The sequence below is a fragment of the Rhincodon typus genome, chromosome 7, assembly GCF_021869965.1.
Source record: "Rhincodon typus isolate 14 chromosome 7, sRhiTyp1.1, whole genome shotgun sequence".
Lineage (NCBI taxonomy): Eukaryota > Metazoa > Chordata > Chondrichthyes > Orectolobiformes > Rhincodontidae > Rhincodon > Rhincodon typus.
The window spans coordinates 95,466,988-95,487,043 of NC_063338.1; the positions used below are offsets into that span (position 1 = coordinate 95,466,988).

General features: G+C 49.6%; 1 protein-coding gene across 1 annotated transcript in view; it reads left to right on the forward strand.

The window, feature by feature from the left end:
* spega (striated muscle enriched protein kinase a) overlaps positions 1 to 19,601 on the forward strand; it is a 149,400-nt gene extending 129,799 nt beyond the window's left edge. The window contains exons 19-26 of the mRNA XM_048599279.1: positions 2,260 to 3,938; positions 6,497 to 6,640; positions 8,046 to 8,162; positions 9,039 to 9,206; positions 10,167 to 10,289; positions 11,721 to 11,888; positions 15,019 to 15,979; positions 19,358 to 19,601. Coding sequence (XP_048455236.1) covers positions 2,260 to 3,938; positions 6,497 to 6,640; positions 8,046 to 8,162; positions 9,039 to 9,206; positions 10,167 to 10,289; positions 11,721 to 11,888; positions 15,019 to 15,979; positions 19,358 to 19,601 — 3,604 coding nt within the window. The remainder of the gene's footprint in view (positions 1 to 2,259; positions 3,939 to 6,496; positions 6,641 to 8,045; positions 8,163 to 9,038; positions 9,207 to 10,166; positions 10,290 to 11,720; positions 11,889 to 15,018; positions 15,980 to 19,357) is intronic.
* Positions 19,602 to 20,056: the final 455 nt, after the last annotated feature.

The following is a 20,056-nucleotide window of genomic DNA, read 5'->3' on the forward strand; positions in this document are numbered from 1 at the left end:
TCCAAAGGCAGGAATCTCAAAACGTTAGTCTGCAGACACAGCAAATGATTCAGAAAGTGAATGGAATGTTATTGTTTATTGAAGGGGAGGGAAATGGAATATTATAATAACATCTGTCTGATAATGTCTCTCAATAATGGATGTACTGTGTTGGGGTGTTTCACTACAATTATACAGGGTATTTGTGAGACCACATCTAGGGGTACAGTTTTGGTCTCCCTGCATAAGAAAGGATATAATTGCATTTAGAACGGTTCACTAAACGTTAGCTTGGCTGATTCCTGGTTGGGACCAGTGATTGCGAGGAGGGAAGGTTGAGCAGATTGGGCCTGTACCCAGTGGGTGATCTTACTGAGACACACAATACCCTGAGGGGAAAGAACAGGGTGATGTGGGAGAGGTTGTGGGGGAGATTAGCACGAGAGGGCAGATATGGGGCCCTCCATTTGAGATGGAGATGTGGCAGATTTTCTTTTCTCTCGGGGGTGGTCAGTGTTTGAATAAGTGGGTGGAAGGTCTACAATAGTTCGACAGGGAGGAGTGGGGCTGGGCCATTGATTGGGGCAGAGTTAGACAGATCTCTGATGAGCCAAAACACTGAGGGCGATGACAGACAAAGAAGGAAGTAAGGCTGAGGCCAGAGCCAGAGTGGCGCTGACCTTACTGAATGACAGAGCCATTTAAGGCAGAGATCAGGAAAAATATAAGATGGAATACAATGTAGGAACGTGTGAGGTTATGCATTTTGGTAGGAAGAATAGAGGCATAGACTATTTTCTAAAAGGGGAAAGGCTACGGAAATCTGAAGCACAAAGGGACTGAGGAGTCCTAGTTCAGGATTCTCTTAAGGTTAACATGCAGGTTCAGTTAGCAGTTAGAAAGGCAAATACAATGTTAGCGTTCATTTCAAGAGGGTTAGAATACAAGAGCAGGGATGTGCTGCTGAGACTGTATAAGACTCTAGGTTTTTTTTTCTTTATTCATTCATGGGATGAGGGCATTACTGGTTAGGCCAGCATTTATTACTCATCTCTAGCTGCCCAGAGGGCAGTTAAAAGTCAACCACATTGCTGTGGGTCTGGAGTCACACATAGGCCAGACCAGGTAAGGATGGCAGTTTCCTTCCCTAAAGGACATTAGTGAACCAGATGGGTTTTTCCCCAACAATCAGCAATGGATTGTCATTAGATTCTTAACTCCAGATATTTTATTAAATTCAAATTCCATCAACTGCTGTGGCAGGATTCGAACCCAGGTTGCCAGAATATTATCTGGGTCTCTAGATTAACAGTCCAGCGACAATACCACCAGGCCATTGCCTCCCTGTAAAGCTGCATTTGGAATATTGGGAGCAGTTTTGGGCCATGTATCTAAGAAAGGATATGTTGGCATTAAAGGGGGTCCAGAGGAAGTTTACAAGAATGACCCTGAGGGATGAAGGACTTGCCATGTGAGGAGTGGTTGAGGAGTCTCGGTCTGTACTTGATGGAGTTTAGAAGGATGAGGGGGATCTGATTGAAACTTACAGAATACTGAGAGGCCTGAACATGCAGAAAGTGTTTCCACCAGGAGGAGAGACTAGGACCTGAGGGCACAGCCTCAGAGTGAAGGGACGACCCTTTAGAACTGAGATGAGGAGGAATTTCTTCAGCCTGAGGGGGGTGAATCTGTGGAACTCATTGCTGAAGAGAGCTGTGGAGGCCAAGTCATTGAGTGTATTTAAGACAGAGATAGATAGGTTCTTGATTGGTAAGGGGATCAAGGGTTATGGGGAGAAGGCGGGAGAAAGGGGTTGAGAAACATATCAGTCATGATCGAATGGTGGAGCAGACTCGATGGGCCGAATGGCCTAATTATCTTGTAGTCTTTAAATGACCTCAGAGGGTTGTGAGTCTTTGGAACTCTCTTCCTCCAAAGGAGAGGATGCTTCCTCCTGAGGGACAATCTAGAACTAGGGATCAAAGTTTAAAAATCAGGGGTCACCCGGCCAGGACAGAGATGAGGAAACATTTCTTTTCTCTCAGAGGGTTGTGAGTCTTTGGAATTCCCCTTCAAAAGGCAATGAATGCAGAATCTTTAAATATTTTTAAGGCCTAGGAAGATAGATTCCTGCTGACCAAAGGGGATGGAATATTATCGGGAATGTGCGAGGATGTAGAGTAGAGGTTAAAATAAGTTTGTATTGAATGGTGTAGCAGGCTGGAAGGGCCAAGTGGCCTCCTCCAGTTCCTAATTGGTGTGTTTGTGTGTTCAGCCCAGGTTGGCCAGGGCAGTGTCCACTGACACTGCCCCCAGTGAGGAGCCCTCTGAAGGCCATCTCCTGAGGAAGAGTGCGTCATTCTCCCAAGGGGGGGAGTCCACTGTCCTCCACCGGCCAGTGGGGGCCCCGTTGGAAATCCCTGTCCCCCAGCCGGATTCACGAGGCTACTCCGAGCCCGGCTTCCCCCTGAAGGAATCGCCCTCACTCTCGGCTTTGACTGATCCCTCCAAGTACGATGGCTCCAGGCCCCCGACACCAGTCAAGTCCACCGTAGGCAAGGACCGGAGAGCAGCTACGCCCGAGATTAAGATGGCGGAGGAGCCGAGGCTGGAAGTGGAAGGGCCTTGCATGAAGACAATGATTGGAAAGACCGCTGTCATCACCCACAGTAACCTGTCAGCTGACACCCCCACCCCCAGCCCCAGCCCTGCCTCCGAACCCCTCCAGGCAGATGACCAGCCCTCGGTGACTCCTACAGTCCCAACCACCTCCCGAGGGGAATGGTCAAGGCCAGGACTGGCCGCTGGGGGCAAACTCCGAGCCTCTGCCCCACCAGTTCCCCCAGCAACCAGACCCCTCCCAATCCCAGAGCCTCCAGACATCCCCACTCTGTCCACTCAGGAGGCAATGGACACAGCTACGACCCCAGAAGGTGTAGTCGAGAGGCCTGAAGACAAGGCCCCGATCTCCCCTGAGAGCGGCCAAACCCTGGTGACCAGTCAGGCTCCCGGAGACAGTGTTAAGGCCCTCATCCTGGTCCCCCAGCTGGACGGAGCCCCAATGGGGCAAGGGGAGCAGAACCAGATCAGTCCAAACCAGGAGGCCATCACCCCACCAATGAAAGTCAAGTCGTCCAGCTTGGGCCAGTACTTGAATATTGAGAACATTGAATCCGAGGAGATCTTTGAGGCAAAGTTTAAGAAGGTGAAGCAGCAATCGTCATTGACCCGAAGTCTGAAACATCTGATAAGACCCAAATCTGAGGAGAAATTGGAGCAACCCCCCCAGAAAGGAGACAACATGTACCGTCCGGCAGAACGAGGGGCACCTATACAGGTCCTGAAGGGTCAAGAGGCTTTCCTCAGCTACGGAGAGGACAAGTCCAGGTCCAGGTCCGAGCAGAACATTCCAGAAGCTGCAAGGGAATCCAGCTTTGTCAGGAAGCTGTCGCTGAAGTTCAAGGGGGCACCGGGAAAGGAGGAGAAGGTGAGGGATGAGCTGCCAGTTGGTGGCCGCAAACATTCTTGGTCCTTTGGGAGAAGCAGTGCGAAGGATAGGAAGCCGGAGGAGGGGGCGGATTGGGAGAGAGGGAAGCTGGAGCTCAGCTCCCCACAGAGTGAGTCCGAGCCCCTCAGGAAGGAACACAAGAACTCTCCAGCCCTGGCCATGAGGAGGAAGATCGAGTCAACCATCTCGGGCATCTCTCTACGTTTCAGCCACAGTCACTCAGAGGAGAGGGTGGAAGGCATCTCCTCAGAGCCCGGGGCCCCCGTTCTGCAGGAGGCAAAGGAGGGCAAGCGGGGCCCCTTCCTGTCTCTGCTGAGGAGATCCACCTCAGAGGCAGGGTCGCTGAAGAAGCTGGGCATCCCGCAGAACCAGCTGGCAACGCAGACTCGCCCAATGCCCTCCTCAGAGTCACTGCAGTCAGACACCAGTGTCTCCTCTAAACCCGAGAGAGGTAAGGAAAGCTTCCTCAGTTATCCACCCTGTCCCCCTGTCAGCTTCCCCACTATTGTACTGCACAGAAACAGGCCATTTGGCCCCAACTGGCCCAGGCTAGCTCAAAATGTTAACTCTGTTTCTCTCCCCACAAATGCTGCCAGACCCGCTGAGTTTCACCAGCGCTTTCTGAAGCTTGACTGGTGTTTAATTGCAACAGTTGAAGGTTCCTGTCTTTGTTTCAGATCTCCAGTGTCTGCAATTTTTTATCTTAGAATCATAGAATCTCCACATTGCCGAAAGAGTCCGTTCGGCCCATCGCGTTCACACTGACTCTCCGAAGAACATCTCACTCAGAGCACCCACCCCCAAACCTACCCCTGTAACCCTGCAATACCTATGGCTAATTCACCTAACCTACACACCCCTGAACACTATGGGCAATTTAGCATGGCCAATCCACCCCAACCCGCACATCTTTGGACTGTGGGAGGAAACAGGAACACCCGGAGGAAACCCACACAGACACGGGGAGAATGTGCAAACTCTACACAGACAGTCACCCGAGTGAGGAATTGTTGTGAGGCAGCTGTGCTAACCACCGAGCCCCTTATTATCATAGTCCGTGCTACTGTTTATTCTTCACATAAAACTCCTTAAGATGTTGGAACAGAAGTAGGCCATTCAGCCCATCGAGTCTGCTCTGCCATTCAATGAGATTGTGTCTGATCTGATCACCCCCAACTCCATGTTCCTCCCATCTCAGCCCATCCATGTATCTTTCTGTCCCTTCCCTCCCTTCCACCAAAATCTGCTCTCCCTATTGCAGCTCACAACAAATCCTGTTTCACCACCCACCCACCCGCCCCCCCCTTCTCCCCCACCACAGCCCTCTCCTCTCTAAACCTGATGGGCTCCCAGACCAGTATTATGTTGCTGTTAAAATTCTCGAATCCCACTGTGGACTTGCCTTTCCCTATCTCTGATCACTCCGGGATGTCTGTGTTCCTCCAGTTCGGTTTGCTTTCCCATTCCCATTATTCCACCAATGGTTGCTGTGTCTCCAGCTTCCTGTGTACAAAGCTCTGGAAATGCCTCCATAACCCTGTCCTCCAAGAGAGCTTAGTACAAAGCTACCTCTCTGTATGCTTGTACATGGTGTTAATATTTGTGTCCTTGAGCCATGCAGGTAAAATGGCCTTTTGTTGAAGCTTTTCAATTTGCCCTCATCAGGACAATTTACAAGAACAGTAAATAATAACATTCATGTCCTCTTTTAGGGCACTGGGTTCCTTGACAAAGCTTTCGCTGGCATTTCTTTACATAATGTCAATAAATGTCTGCCTTATGCTCCTGCGAGGCACCCTGTACAAAGGGGCTATATAAATGCAAGTGGTTGCTAGAATTGCAGGGGACACTGCTGGGATATAACAGTCAGTACAGAGCAGCCTCATACACAGCCCTAGTCAGATACCATGAGGCTAGCCTTGTCCCTTCAGGGAGTGGCATGGCATGGGTACTGCCAAGGGGTGGTATGTGGGGAAGGGCTGTCCTTCTAGGAGTTGGGGGGGTAGGGTTGTAGGCTCAGGACCTGGCATGTTTGGGAAGTGGAGGGGGGGGGGGGGGGAAGCAGTGTCGAATCCCCTTCAGGGTCCCAGTCATTCAAGACTGTGACATCATCCTGCCCACATCCATGTGTATCCATCCAGTGTTACTGTGGGTAATCCCCTCAGGTTGGCAAAGAATTAACCGAAATAATTCATTAACTGTTCATTTGTACTTTATTCACTCACAGGATGAGGGAGTCACTGGTCAGGCCAGCATTTATTGCCCATCCCTAGTTGCCCAGTGGGTAGTTAAGAGTCAACCACGTTGCTGTGGGTGTAATGCAGTAGAAGCAGGAGGAGCAACACAGCATCTGCCTCCTCCTCAACCCCAGGCACGTGTCCAGGACAGAGATGCCTAGAGTTAGTGTCACACCACATGAACTCACTGCATAAACACAGTGGCTACAAGCGCAGGCCAGAGGCTGGGAATACTGCGGCAAGTAACTCACCTCCCAACTCCTCAAACCCTGTCCACCATCTACAAGGTACAAGTCAGGAATGTGATGGAATACGCCCCACTTGCCTGGATGGGGGCAGCCCCAACAACACTCAAGAAGCTCAACACCATCCAGGACAAAGCAGCCGCTTGATTGGCACCACATCCACAAACATCCCACTCCCTCCACCATCCAGGCAAGTGGGGCGTATTCCCTCACACTCCTGACTTGTGCCTTGTAGATGGCGGACTTTGGGGAGTCAGGAGGTGAGTTACTCTGCAATAGTCCTAACATCTGACCTGTTCTTTTAGCCGTTATATGATGAGTTCAGCTGAGTTTCTGGTCAATGGTAACCCCCAGGATGTTGATAGTGGGGGTTTCACCACTGAATGTCATTGTGTTGAGTGGATGTGCCAATGATGGGCAAACATTATGTAGCAATGGATCCAGCAGTGACACAGTGTCATACCAAACACAGCGGGTGGGTTTTTAGAGTAAGGTTACTTTAAGAACTTGTCTTTAATTATCTGCAGCATCTGCTCATGGTGAGCGAAGGTCACAGTGGGAACGATGGGGGTTCCTGAGAATGAGGAGAGACAAGGCGATATCACAACCCAATATCTCTCTGGCTGTGGCCTCTGAGGAAGCCTCAATGGTCTATCACAGAAGTGCTTCAGGTACACGAGACGGAGCCTTACTCTGTATCTAACCCTGTGCTGTCCCTGCCCTTGGAGTGTTTGATGGATGGGGACGGTGTAGAGAGAGCTTTACTCTGTATCTAACCCCATGCTGCCCCTGCCCTGGGAGTGTTTGATGGGAGACAGTGTAGAGGGAGCTTTACTCTGTATCTAATCCCGTGCTGTCCCTGTCCTGGGAGCCTGATTTTTAGTTTGAGGACATTGCGCTGCGTGGTGTGTATATGTGGATATGTGTGCTTGAGGCTGTGGGTGAGTGGATGTGTGTGTAAGGACCTGTGTGAGTGTGTCTGTGAGTGAGTGTAGGGTGAGTGTATGTTTGTCTGGATGAGCGAGTGTGTCTCTGTGTATATGTCTGGCTGATAGAGTGTGTGTGTTTGTGTGAGTGTGTGTGTGTGTGTGTGTGTGAGTGTGTGCGTGTCTTTGTGAGTGTGTGTGTGTGAGAGTGTGTGTTTGTGTGAGTGTGTGTGTGTGTGTGTGTCTGTGAGTGTATGTGTGTGTGCGTATGTGTGTCTGTCTGTCTGTGAGTGTATGTGTGTGTGCGTGTGTGTGTCTGTCTGTCTGTGTGTGTGTGTGTGTGTCTGTCTGTCTGTCTGTCTGTCTGTGTCTGTGTGAGTGTGAGTGTCTGTGTGTGTGTGTCCGTGAGTGTGTGTGTGTGTGTGTCTGTGTGTGTGTGTGTCTGTGTGTGTGTGTGTCTGTGTGAGTGTGTGTGTGTCCGTGAGTGTGTCCGTGAGTGTGTGTGTGTGTGTGTCCGTGTATGTGTGTGTGTGTGTGTATGTGTTTGTGTGTATGTGTGTGTGTTTGTGTGTATGTGTTTGTGTGTGTGTGTCCGTGTGTGTGTGTGTGTGTGTGTGTCTGTGAGTGTATGTGTGTGTGTGTGTCTGTCTGTCTGTGTGTTTGTGTGTGTGTGTGTGTGTGCTTTTGTGGGGGTGTGTGTGTGTGTCTGTCTGTTTGTCTGTGTGTGTGTGTGTGTGGGTATGTAATGCTTGAGTGCGGGCTATTATTTTTCGATCCTGTGGTTATAGTTCAAGATTCATTTCCCATGTACCTGGAGCCTCTGTCTGTAATTAATAATCGAGTGTTCATGAAGATCGCACAGAAACCCTCTCCATTAACACCACGTCACATTGTTCCACACATTTCTATCCCTGAAATTGGGTGATGCAGGGGATGGAGGGGGTGGGCGGGGACTGGAAATGTTTCAGTTAGTTTCTACAGGAACTTTGTGTTGTGCTGTGCTATGCGTTTATGTTTTGTGCTTTGGATCTGTGTTTTAAGTTTTGTGTTTTGTGTTTGTATTTTGCGTGTTTTGTGTTTGCGAGTAGAGGTGCGTTCTAACAGTATGTCAATCAAACATGACAAGGTTCCATTTGGTTTGTCTTCACAGATTTCCCTCCTGTCTTCCATGTTAAACTTAAAGACCAGGTGCTGCTCGAAGATGATCCCTTAACCCTCTGTAGTTTACCAGCAGGAAGCCCCACTCCCACCGTCATCTGGTCAAAAGGTCAGTAATTCTGTGGGTCTTTCATTCCTGTGAACAACCCATGTTTGTGTAAACAGTGCTCCTGACCCCCAACACTGTAATGTTGCTCTCCCTCTCTCGACCTGTCTCCACAATACATGCTTTCGTCAGAAGAACATTGAAGTCAATATAGAATAGGGGGTACAATTCTAAACGGGGAGCAGGGGCAGAAGGAGCTGGGTGTTTATGTACGCAGATCACCAAAGGTGGTAGGACAGAGGGGAGAGCAGCTTTATTAATCGGGGCATAGAATACAAGAGCAAGGAGGTGATGCTGAACTTGTACAAGATACTTGTTAGACCTCAGCTGGAGTATTTTATACAGATGTGGGAGTAACATCATAGGAAAGGTGTATGTGTATTGCAGGGAGTGCAGGAGCGATTTACAAGAAGGGTTCCAGGGATGAGAAACGTCAGTGATGAGGAGAGATTGAAGAAGTTGGGACAGTTCTCCTGGGAGAGATGAGGCTGAGAGGGAGATCAGACAGAGTTTACAACATCATGAGTGGGCTGGGCTGAGTAGACGGGGAGGAACTGTTCCTGCTTGTAAAAGGAAGAAGAACGAGGGGGTATGAGTTAGCAGTGAGTTGTGAGGGTGAAGTGAGAGAAAAAATAAAGCTTTCTCACTCAGTGAGTATTAAGGGTGTGAAATGCACTGCCTGGCAATGTAGGGGAGGCAGGTTTAATTGAGGGATTCCAGAGGGGCGTTGGATGCTTATTGGGACAGAAATGGTAAATGGAGAAAAGACAGGAACTCGGCACTGGGTATTGGAACTGGTGACGGTCCGATAGGCTGAATGGCCTCCAGCTGTGCCACGGTAATTGTGGGATTATGTTTCTCCTGGGTTTTCCATTCCAGACCAGAAGCCGCTCGTGCCAGACGACAGGATTATGATCGTGTCGTGTCCTGATGGTCGCCAGCTCGTGACCATCACGAAGACGTCACGAAACGACATCGGTGTGTACGAGTGCTCAGCCACCAACCCCCTGGGGTCAGCCAGTAGCTCCTGCACCGTCTCCCTCGCTCGTAAGTCATCGCCGCTCGGGGAAGGGACTATTCCACCGACGGGAACGTTCCCCTGCTCCCACAGTCCTTGGGAAACCAGGCCTGTAAGGCAGGGATACTCCAGCATAAACATTTTCCCTCATGTTGGCCTGTTATTTACCACAAAATCACCGCAACTCCAGATAACATTCTGGGGACCCAGGTTCGAATCCCGCCATGTCTGATGGTGGAATTTGAGTTCAATAGAAATATTCTGGAATTAAGATATCCATTAAACTATTGGTGACATGCCCATCTGAGTCACTAATGTCCTTTAGGGAAGGAAGCTGCCATCCTTACCTGGTCTGGCCTACATGTGACTCCAGAACCACAGCAATGTGGTTGACTCTTAACTGCCCCCTGGGCAATTAGGGATGGACAATAAATGCTGCCTAGCCAGCGACACCCTCATCCTGTGAGGGAATAAGGAAAAAAAAGACCCTCAGCAATGTGGCTAATTCCTAACTGCCTTCTGGGTAATAAATGCAGTTCTTAGCCAGTAGTGCCCACATCCTGGAAACAAATTTTTAAAAATCAAGGGAAGCTTGATGCCTGATTGTTCACATTAAACCTCCACAAGGAGCGAGTAATCTGTTTTTTCCCAGTGATACTGGTTGAGGTGTAAATGTCAACCAGGCTGTAGGCCCTGAACTTAGTCAAACCGGTGACCTGGGACTTATCGAGAGGGGCCTTGGTTTAACAACTCGACTGACTCACTTCTGACCATATGGCACGCCCTCAGTCTGCCCCCCTCTCCGCCTCAGTCTGGACTCTGTGTAGTGGCTCAGCACAGTATCCTGCCTCAGAGGCGAGAGCGCTACACGTGAGAAGTCCCAGCAGAAGCAGACCTTCTCCCACCAACCCCCAACCCACCTCCCCTCACCGTTTGTGATCCGAGCCGAGCCTCTGCGCACATCACCCAGCTCTCCGTCTTCCCCACAGGGCTCCCCGGGAGGCCGGGACCCCCTGAAATCCCTCAGGTATACAAGAACACAGCACTCATCATATGGAAACCAGCGGAAACCCTCGGCCCTTGCACCTACACATTGGAGCAGAAACTTTCTGGTAAGGACTCCATCCAGTTGGCACAAGGCCGGAGGGCGTTGGGGGGTGGCGTGGGGTGGGGGGGGGGGGGTGCGGTGGCGTAGTGGGGGACCTGGGTTTTGTGTCCTGTACCAACCCTCAGCATTAACCAGTCCACTCAGCCCTTAGTGGGTTTTGTCTTCAGGCCACAGGAAAAGGCACAGAGGGATCCTCAACCTCCTTTCTCCCAAATGCCCATTTGCCCAGTTTCGTGTCTCACGTTGTCTCCACCACTGAGCCCGCCTACTTCCATCATCTTGATATCTCCCAGCTCCACCTGTGCCTGAGTTCACCCAGCCTGTGCAACCCTCACCTGCTACATCTAGACTGGGCTTGTCCCTCAGGCGGCACGGTGGCTCAGTGGTTAGCACTGCAGCCTCACAGCGCCAGGGACCCAGGTTCGATTCCAGCCTCGGGTGACTATCTGTGCAGAGTTTGCACATTCTCCCCGTGTCTGTGTGGGTTTCCTCCGGTTTCCTCCCACAGTCCAAAGATGTACAGGCTAGGTGGATTGGCCATGCTAAATTGCCTGTAGTGTTCAGGGGTGTGTGGGTTATAGGGGGATGGGTCTGGGTGGGATGCTGCAAGGGTCGGTGTGGACTTGTTGGGCCGAAGGGCCTGTTTCCACACTGTAGGGATTCTATAATCTATAATCAGGCTCCTGCTCAGCCTTGCTTGTTCTCACCCTCAGTAAACATGGACAGTCCTGCTCCAAACTCACACCAAGTCCCACTCACCCCTCTGCTCCCAGTTCCTGCAAATCCTCATTCCCATAACACGTGGGAGCAGAATTAGACCATTCAGCCCATTGAGTCTGCTCTGCCATTCAATGAGATAATGTCTGATGTGACAATCCTTGGCTCCATTTCCCATTTTACTGCAATCACCATATGACGCCCCTTACTGATAACAAGACCATATAGGCCCTTCAACCCAATGAGTCTGTTTAACATCCCTCCATGGCCCCACCCTCTCTCTGTAACCTCCTCCAGCCTCACACCATTCCGACATCCCTTCAACCTTTCTATTCCAGCCACTTGCAGTTTTCCAGTTTCTGACTCTCTGAAACAAACACAGAGAATGCTGTAGAAACTCAGCAGGTCTGGCAGCATATCTAGAGAGAGAGTAGAGCTAACATTTCAGGTCCAGTATGACCCTCCTTTGGACAGAGTATTCTTCAACATTAGTCCTACACCGACGCCCAAGACCCTGGAATTTCCTCCATAAATCCCTCAGCTTTCCTCCCTCTTCCTCAAAGCCCCCATCATTAACCCAGCCCTCACTCACCTTATGTCCTTATGTGGTTAAGTGTGAAGGATGATCACCCCTCTGAAGTGCTTCAGGGATGATGTTAAAGATGCTACGTAAATGCAAGTTGTATGTTTAATGAAAACAATTGATTTCTGGTGGCAGGAGAGGACAGCTGGAAGGTTCTCTCAGCTCAAATTACCGACTGTTTCTTCAACGCCACTGAGTTAACAAGTGGCACTCTCAGGTTCCGAGTGGCTTGTGTTAACAAAGCTGGCCAAGGCCCCTACAGTCAGACCTCAGAGAGGGTTGTTATCGAGGAGGAGAAACCAGGTACGTAGGATCACGGTGTGGAGCTCACGTGAAGGATACACAGGGGACATGTCCACTGCTTCTCAATTGCTACGGTGGGACAGAGATATCCCTATAATCCATCTGCTGGGCTTGGACAGAACTGGCCAGGATTGAGACTGGGTCAGTTTGGGTGAGATTGGCTTGAGGTGAACTAGGTTGGGTGGAATTGGGATAAATAGAGCTGGATTTAGGATTGGACTGTGTTGGGATTGATCTGAATTGGGTTTGGATTGCACTGAATTGGATATGGATTGGGTTGGATTGAGATTGATATTGGGTTTGGGTTGGGTTTGGGTTGGAATTAGATTGGACTGGATTGGATTGGGTTAGGGTTGGGTTTGGATTGAATTGGGAATGAGTTGGGATTGGGTTAGATTGGGATTGGAATAAGATTGGGATTGGATTAGATTGGGATTGGGTTGGTTTAGGATTGGGATTTGATTGGGTTGGAATTTGAATGGGATTGAGATTGAGATTAGATTGGGATTATATTGGGTTGTGTTGGGGTGGCTTGGATTGGAAACAAGTTGGGATTGTGTTAGGTTGTGATTGGGAATGAATTGGGTTGGGATCGAGATTAGGATTGGATTGGGATGGGTTTGGGTTTGGGATTAGGATTGGGACTGAGATTGGATTAAACTGGGATTGGGCTGGGTTGGATGGGGCTGTGTTCTATGGGGCTGGGTTGGATAGGCATGGTGATGGATGGGGGTGAGTGAATGAGGGTGGACGGGGATGGGATGGGGGTGGATGAGGGTTGGGTAGGGGTGGCGGTGGGATTGGATGGTGTTGATGGGGTGGATAGGGGTGGGGTTGGATTCGTGTGGAGGTGGATGGGAGTGTGGGTGTAGGTTGGATGGGGATGGGTGGATGAGTTGGGATTGGATGGAGGTGGATGGGGATGGGGATGGGGTGGGGGTGATTGGGTGGGGGTGGGTTGGATTGTATTGGTGATGATAAATGTTCTGTCAGCTGGTGAGGGCACACCAGTTAATCTAAAATAACAGCAATGATGCTAAAATATTTAAATCACCCCTTTTTCTCAATGGCCTTGAATGACATTGATTCTAAAATCCTCCTCCTTGTTTTCAACTCCCTCCATGTCTTCTCCCTCCCTATCTCTGTAATCTCCTCCAGCCTCACAACCCTCGAGATCTCTCTCCGACCCTTCAACTTCGGCCTCTGGTATGTCCCTGATTTTAATCCTGTATTATTAGCAACTGTGCCTTCAGCTTCCAGGATCACAAAACTCTGGAGCCTCCCTAAATGTCTTAGCCTCTCTCTCGCTCTCCTCTTGATATTCCTTAAGACTTTATTTATCAATGTTGAACTCTTAAACAAAGCGATGCATGACACTCAGAAATCCTTACCCCATACTATAAGCATCAACAGCATAAAACAGGCTTCAGCTACAATGTCCACTTCATTTACCATTTACTAAGAGACCAAGCAATGCCATATGTTCACATCACTGGTTCCTTCAAGTGATCTCGCTAACAGGAGCTCACTGCTGGTGGTCACTTCACCAACAATTTCTCGATATTCCCAGAACTGACCACATTACGCTGAAACAATGAGACACAGGATCAGCCCTTCGAATCTGCTCCACCACTCAATGAGGGCATGGCTGATCAGAGAATCCTCACCTCTAATGTTCTGTCTTTTCCCCTTAACCCTTCCCTTGCTGCAGCCGTGATGACTTTGAGGGCCATGCTCCTACCCACCTGTCTGCACCCTGTTCCTTGGTGTTTAAACTGTGCTTTCCATCAGATCATCCAATTGGGATACCAATCCCAGCAAGAGCACCCACATGTAGTCATATCTTGCTCCCAGCACTGTGTGTTTTTGTTTGTGTGTTGTTATGTATGTGTGTGTGTGAGATTGTGTGTGTATGTGTGTGTGTGCGCGCGCGTGCGTGTGTGAGCATGTGTGTGTGTGTGTGTGTGTGTGTGTGTGTGTGTGTGTGACCGTCCCTATTGGCCCAGCAATATGGTCTTTGGTTAGAATTCTTCTCCCTTTGTAGTTCTATTCTCCGACTCCGCAGTTTTGAGCTCAGTGCATTAGCACACCTCACAACTGATTACACTTTAACACAATCATAAAAACACAACATGTTAACAAAAAAAAAAGAGAGATCTTCCAACCTAATAAACACACAGAAAATGTGAAAAATCTGTGAACTCAGGGACCTGGCTGAATATCTCCTTCTGTTGCTCAGACTTTCCTCATGATTTGCAACTTCTCTTCAGAGCTACCTTGTGTAAGTTTGATTTGAGTCATTGCGTGAATGCTGTTGTAGCAAAGAGATCAGAATCTAGACATCAACTGGTTTTCCCTGAAGAAGAGTATTACCCAGAACATTGACGGCTCCTTTCCTCCAGATGCTGCCTGGCCCTGATGTGTCCTTCCAGGCTCCTGTTTGTCTACCTTGGGTTCCAGCATCTGCAGTTCTTTTGTCTCTAAGCTGGTTTTCAACTTGCTAGCCCAAGGGCACTGAGGCCAACAGTTGTATTTGGCTGTAGCCCCCAATTGGTTGGGCCCAGTCCTAACTGAACTTTCCAGTGAACAGTTCTCTGGCCTTGCAGACACCAGTTTGTGGGTTCAAGCCCCATCCTGGACACCTGTGTGTGTATAACATCGCAGGTGGGGTCTTGCTGTGCTGAGAGAGTGCTGCAGCGTCTAAGGTACTGTCTTTCTGATGAGACGGTCAGGCCGAGGCCCCGCCTGGTCCCCAGGGAGATGCTGTAAGGACATAGCCGCATTGTTTGAAGGAAGTGGGTCAGTATTCAATCCCCACAGTTTGCTAATTCCAGTCGTTATCCCACAGCAAGCAGTGGGATCTGTGCTGGGTATCAATTATCTGAATTGATAAAAGTGACAATGTTTCAGGAAATTTAAAATGTCTTGGAAATATTCAGTCTTTCAGAATCTAAATTAGCCAAAACCTGCCACTGTAGATAGTGACCAGAGGATATGCCCTTCAATATGTAAAGTTCTGTCTTTGATACCTGTTTTGTGTGTTTTTTACCCCCCAATGCCTGTACACGGGATATTACTCAAATGTTGACAATATCTGTTTAATTTGGAGTCTTTTGTCTTTTTGTTACAGAGCAACACACTCCACCTGCTCCCACCATCTCCTCTGTGCCAGTCTATCCTGCAAAAGTGACACCAACCCATGACCCAGGACCCCCAACCATGCCTTCCCCATTGACTGTGACCCCAATCTCCTCAAAGTTCACCCCTGCCCCAAAGATAGTGACCTCTGCCCTAACTGTGACCTCTGCCCCAACATCGACCCCTACCTCAATAGTGATCCCTGCCCCTACAGTGACTCTAGTCCCAAAGACAGTGACCCCTGCCCCTAAGACTGTGACCTCTGCCCCAACGTCGACCCCTACCTCAATAGTGACCCCTGCCCCTACAGTGACCCTAGTCCCAAAGACAGTGACCCCTGCCCCTAAGACTGTGACCCCTGACCTAACATCAACCCCTACCTCAATGGTGACTCCTGCCCCTACAGTGACCCTAGTCCCAAAGACAGTGACCCCTGCCCCTAAGACTGTGACCCCTCTTCCAACATCGACCCCTTCCTCAATAGTGACCCCTGCCCCTACAGTGACCCTAGTCCCAAAGACAGTGACCTCTGCCCTAACTGTGACCCCTGCCCCAACATCGACTCCTACCTCAATAGTGACCCCTGCCCCTACAGTGACCCCAGTCCCAAAGCCAGTGACCCCTGCCCCTAAGACTGTGACCCCTGCCCCTAAGACTGTGACCCCTGCCCCTATGGTGACCCCTGCCGCTACAGTGACCCCTGCGCCAAGAAAGTTCAAGTCTGTAACCACCTCCCCTGTAACTCCATCAGTCTCTCCATTGGCAGCCACCACTTTACCCATCTCTCCAGCTCGTGACATTGTCCCAGCCCCGAGCATCTCTCCTGTGGGATCGGACTCTTCATTGACTCCTACCAGGCTGTCCCCCAGCTCCAGGCTGGCCGATGGTTCCACCATGGGACTGAGGCAGGTTGTCCCCCAGAAACCCTACACGTTCATGGAAGAGAAGGCCAGGTAAAGCTCCTGAAGGGGGCGCTGACACCACCACCAGAACAACAACAACATGGCACATTGGTGTGGCACATTGGTGTAGCACCTTGGCATCTGGTCACCCTAATGCTTAGCAGCTGCACTTTCTGATGCTTGAACCAACGAAGGAAGTAAGGGGAGAGGTTTGCTCAAAGGGGAAGCTCTGAAGGAGCCTGTGGAAGGGTGTGGTGGGGGGGAAGGGGAAGAGAAGGGGAGGAGTTTAGCGACACTCCAGAGTTCAAGCCCCCAGGGCAGCTGAATGCTGGACCACCGACTGTAATGTGGGAGGAGGACAGGGAGGTCAGACAGGCAGAGGATGGTGACAGGGTGGATACTGTAGACACAACAAATGCTTGAGGCCAATCTTACTCGGGGCTACGTGCAGCTGAGGGATCCTCAGTTTGAAATGTCACCTAAAGACGCACTTTGTGAGGTAGTGCTCCCCTTTCACAGCTTCTCAATAATCCTTCCATTTCCTCACCAGTTCAGGGCATATTCAACTACATGAGGCTGAGAGGTTCTATAATTGGGAGGTGCTGGGGTAGTGGTGATGTTACTAGCACAGAAACATACAAACCCAGGTTAATGTCCTGAGGACCAGGGTTCAAATCCCAATTTGGCAACCAGTGAAATTTCAGTTTTAATAAAGATCTGGATTTAGTCTAATGGAAACCATGTGACCGATGCTGGAAAAGCCAAATCCATCTGGGTCACTAATGTCCTTCAGGGAGGGGGCAGACATCTACTGTCATTGCTTGGTCTGGCCTACATGTGACTCCAAGCCCATAGCAATATGATTTTTACATGCTGGTTGACCCAGCTCTGGGGCAGGGGGGAAAACAAGGTTATTCTCCAATCTTCTCTGACTCCAACTCTTCCATTCACACTCCCCCACCCCCCAATGCCCTTTTGGGGTTCACTCGAGCGATTAACTAAATCATAAAAGGAAGGATTTGCATTTCTATAGCATCCTGTACACCCTCGGGACTCCTGAAGGACTGTACAGCCGGTGGGGGAGGAGGGGAGGTGGCAGTTTCTGAAGACTACTGTAAGACACTCAGAAGCTAATTTGCGCAAAGCAAGCTCCCACAAACAGGAGGAGACCAATTAATCTGTTCCTTCACTGACGTCAGCTGAGGTATAACAATTGGGGCAGCACGGTGGCTCAGTGGTTAGCACTGCTGCCTCACAGTGCCAGGGACCCAGGTTCAATTCCACCCTCGGATGACTGTCTGTGTGGAGTTTACACATTCTCCCCGTGTCTGCGTGGGTTTCCTCTGGGTGCTCCGGTTTCCTCCCACAGTCCAAAGATGTGCAGGTTAAGGTGGATTGGCTGTGCTAAAGTGTGCAGGTGATGTGGATTGGCCATGGGAAATGCAAGGTTACAGGGATAGGGTAGGAGATGAGATACTCTTCCGAGAGTCAGTATGGAGTCAATGGACTGAATGGCCTGCTTCCATGATTATCCAGGACACCAGTTGTCCCTTTGAAGAGGGGCCATGTGTTCTCCCATCTGACTCAGTGGAGGTTATTTACGCTGAGAAGGAGAGAGCACACCCTCACTATGGCACTGTGCTCTCAGCCTCGAGTTCCTGCTGCAGCCCTCTGGGGTGGGACTCAAACTGACGGGCAATGCATTACCCATCAGACATTGTTGGTGGCAGTGCTGCGCTACTCAATCTGACCATTATCACCAGGCCCTTTGTGGGATCTTGCTGTGTACAGTTGACTGCCAGGTTTCTGACATCGCAGCAACGGCCGCACTTCAGGAGTTACATCGCCAGCTGCTGAGTGCTCTTGGCATCCATAGGATGTTATAGGCTCTACACAAATGCAGTCCTTTCATGTCATGCAGACAAAGTAGAATCCTCTTTGCTCTTTTGACAAAATAAGGCAGTGATGGGCAAAGTGGTTTGTTTTCTCATTGTCCTTACATCAGAGGCAAATGCAAGACTGGGGTTAACGAGATGGAAAACCATCATGAGTTATATTTCCCAGTAACTTTGGCGATGATCCCACACAGGAGCAGAATCTCGACCAGACCATCCCTCTCAACCATGGGGCACTTTAATAGAGTGCCCCCTCAACATTCTGTGAGTAATTGCACACCCTGACAGGCTCCACTGATGGGCCTAATCCTAACCCAATCAACAAGCAGACCATCAGGCCTGAATGGCCTCTCAGAGGGACAGGAAATGGTGACTGCAGTGCAAACACTGGATTAGCCATCCTGAGGTCCCAGCTAATACTCTGGGGATGTGGATTCAAATCCCATCGTGACAGATGGTGAGATTTAAACTCGGTTACAACATAAATTTGGAATTGAGAGCGAGCCTCAATAAGGGCGGCTTTTGCAATCCAAACACATGAAGTAGGCCATTCAGGGTCCTCAGCCTGACCCACTTTTCAATAAAATAATGGCTGACCTTTCTGTGTCTCCATATTCCTGTCTACACACCACCCCCCCGATAACCCTTGATTCCCCTCCTGAACAAGAATCAATCCACATCCGCATTAGCAATATTTAATGGGGCTGCTTTCTGTGGCAGAGAGTTCCAAACTCACACAGGCCTCTGAGAGAGAAAAGGAACATTTCTTATCCAAATCCTAAAAATGGCAATCCAGAATTTTAAACCATTGCCCCCTGCTTCTTCACTCATTGACAAGAGGAAACTTCTTTAAAAATTCATTGATAGGATGTGGGCATCATTAGATAGGCAGCATTTATTTCCCATCCCGGGGGCAGTTAGGAGTCAACCACACTGCTGTGGGTCTGGAGTCACATGTAGGCCAGACCAGGTAAGGATGGCAGTTTCCTTCCCTAAAGGACATTAATGACCCAGATGGGATTTTCTTGACAATCAACAATGGATTCACGGTCATCATTAGATTCTTAATTCCAGATATTTTATTGAATTCAAATCCCACCATCTGCCGTGGCAGGATTTGGACCTGGGTCCGAGAACATTATCCAGGTCTCTGGATTAACAGTCCGGTGATAATACCACTAGGCCATCTCCTCCCCTTAAGGAAGTGGAAGGGATCCATTATAAAGAACAGAATAGAGTACAAAAGGAAGGAGGTTATTGCAAATTGTTAATGCACTGGTATATTCAGTATAATTCTGAGCACCATATGAAACAGAGACTTTGAATGGGAGGAGGTTGAGCAGAAATCTCTTTAAAGTGCCTGTTCTGAGCTCCCCCACAACAGGAAGGAGCTCCCTGCTTGATATGGCCTTTTGGTGTTAGCAATGTTGGTACATGGTGTGTGAGAGCCCATCCAAAGGGCCAGGGCTGTGTCTCTGAGTCTGGGGGAAGGGGGTTGATGTGTAAAGGCTGATGTACTCTCCTTCCTCTCCAGGGGACGCTTTGGCGTGGTCCGAGAGTGTAAGGAAAATGCCACCGGGAAAATCTTCATGGCCAAGATTATTCACTATGAGGGAGAGAACAAGCAGGCAGTGCTCCAGGAGTATGAGGTGCTGAAGGCCCTGCATCATGAGAAGATCATGTCTCTCCATGAAGCCTACGTCACCCCTCGATACCTGGTGCTTATCTCAGAAAACTGTCTGGGCAAGGAAATACTCTACAGCTTGATTGACAGGTAGAGAACCCATGTGGCTCAGGAGAAACACTGTATAAACTTACACACTCTCTGGGATGCTCCATGTGAATCACAACGTAAACTGGAGGAACGATATCTCATCTTCAAACACGGCAGCTTACAACCTTCTGGACTCAAGGTTGAGTTCCACACTTTCCGATTGTGTACCCACTCCCATTCTTTCCTTTTCTTTTAGCTGTACTTGTTACCTGCTCTGTCACCATGTCCTCTTTCCTGCCCCCGCAAAACCTCTTCCAGGTGGGACTGTCTATCCTTCCATGTCTGTCAGGTAGACACACCATTGCTCTGCCATTTCTCACATTCCAATCACTTTATCTGAACTATCAACATCTTTTCGCGACCACCAATTAACCCCCCCCCCAAACTATAGCATAAATGCTGCCCCCTCCACACATCACATCAGCTCGATTGAAAAGTCGTCTCGACTTGAAATGTTAC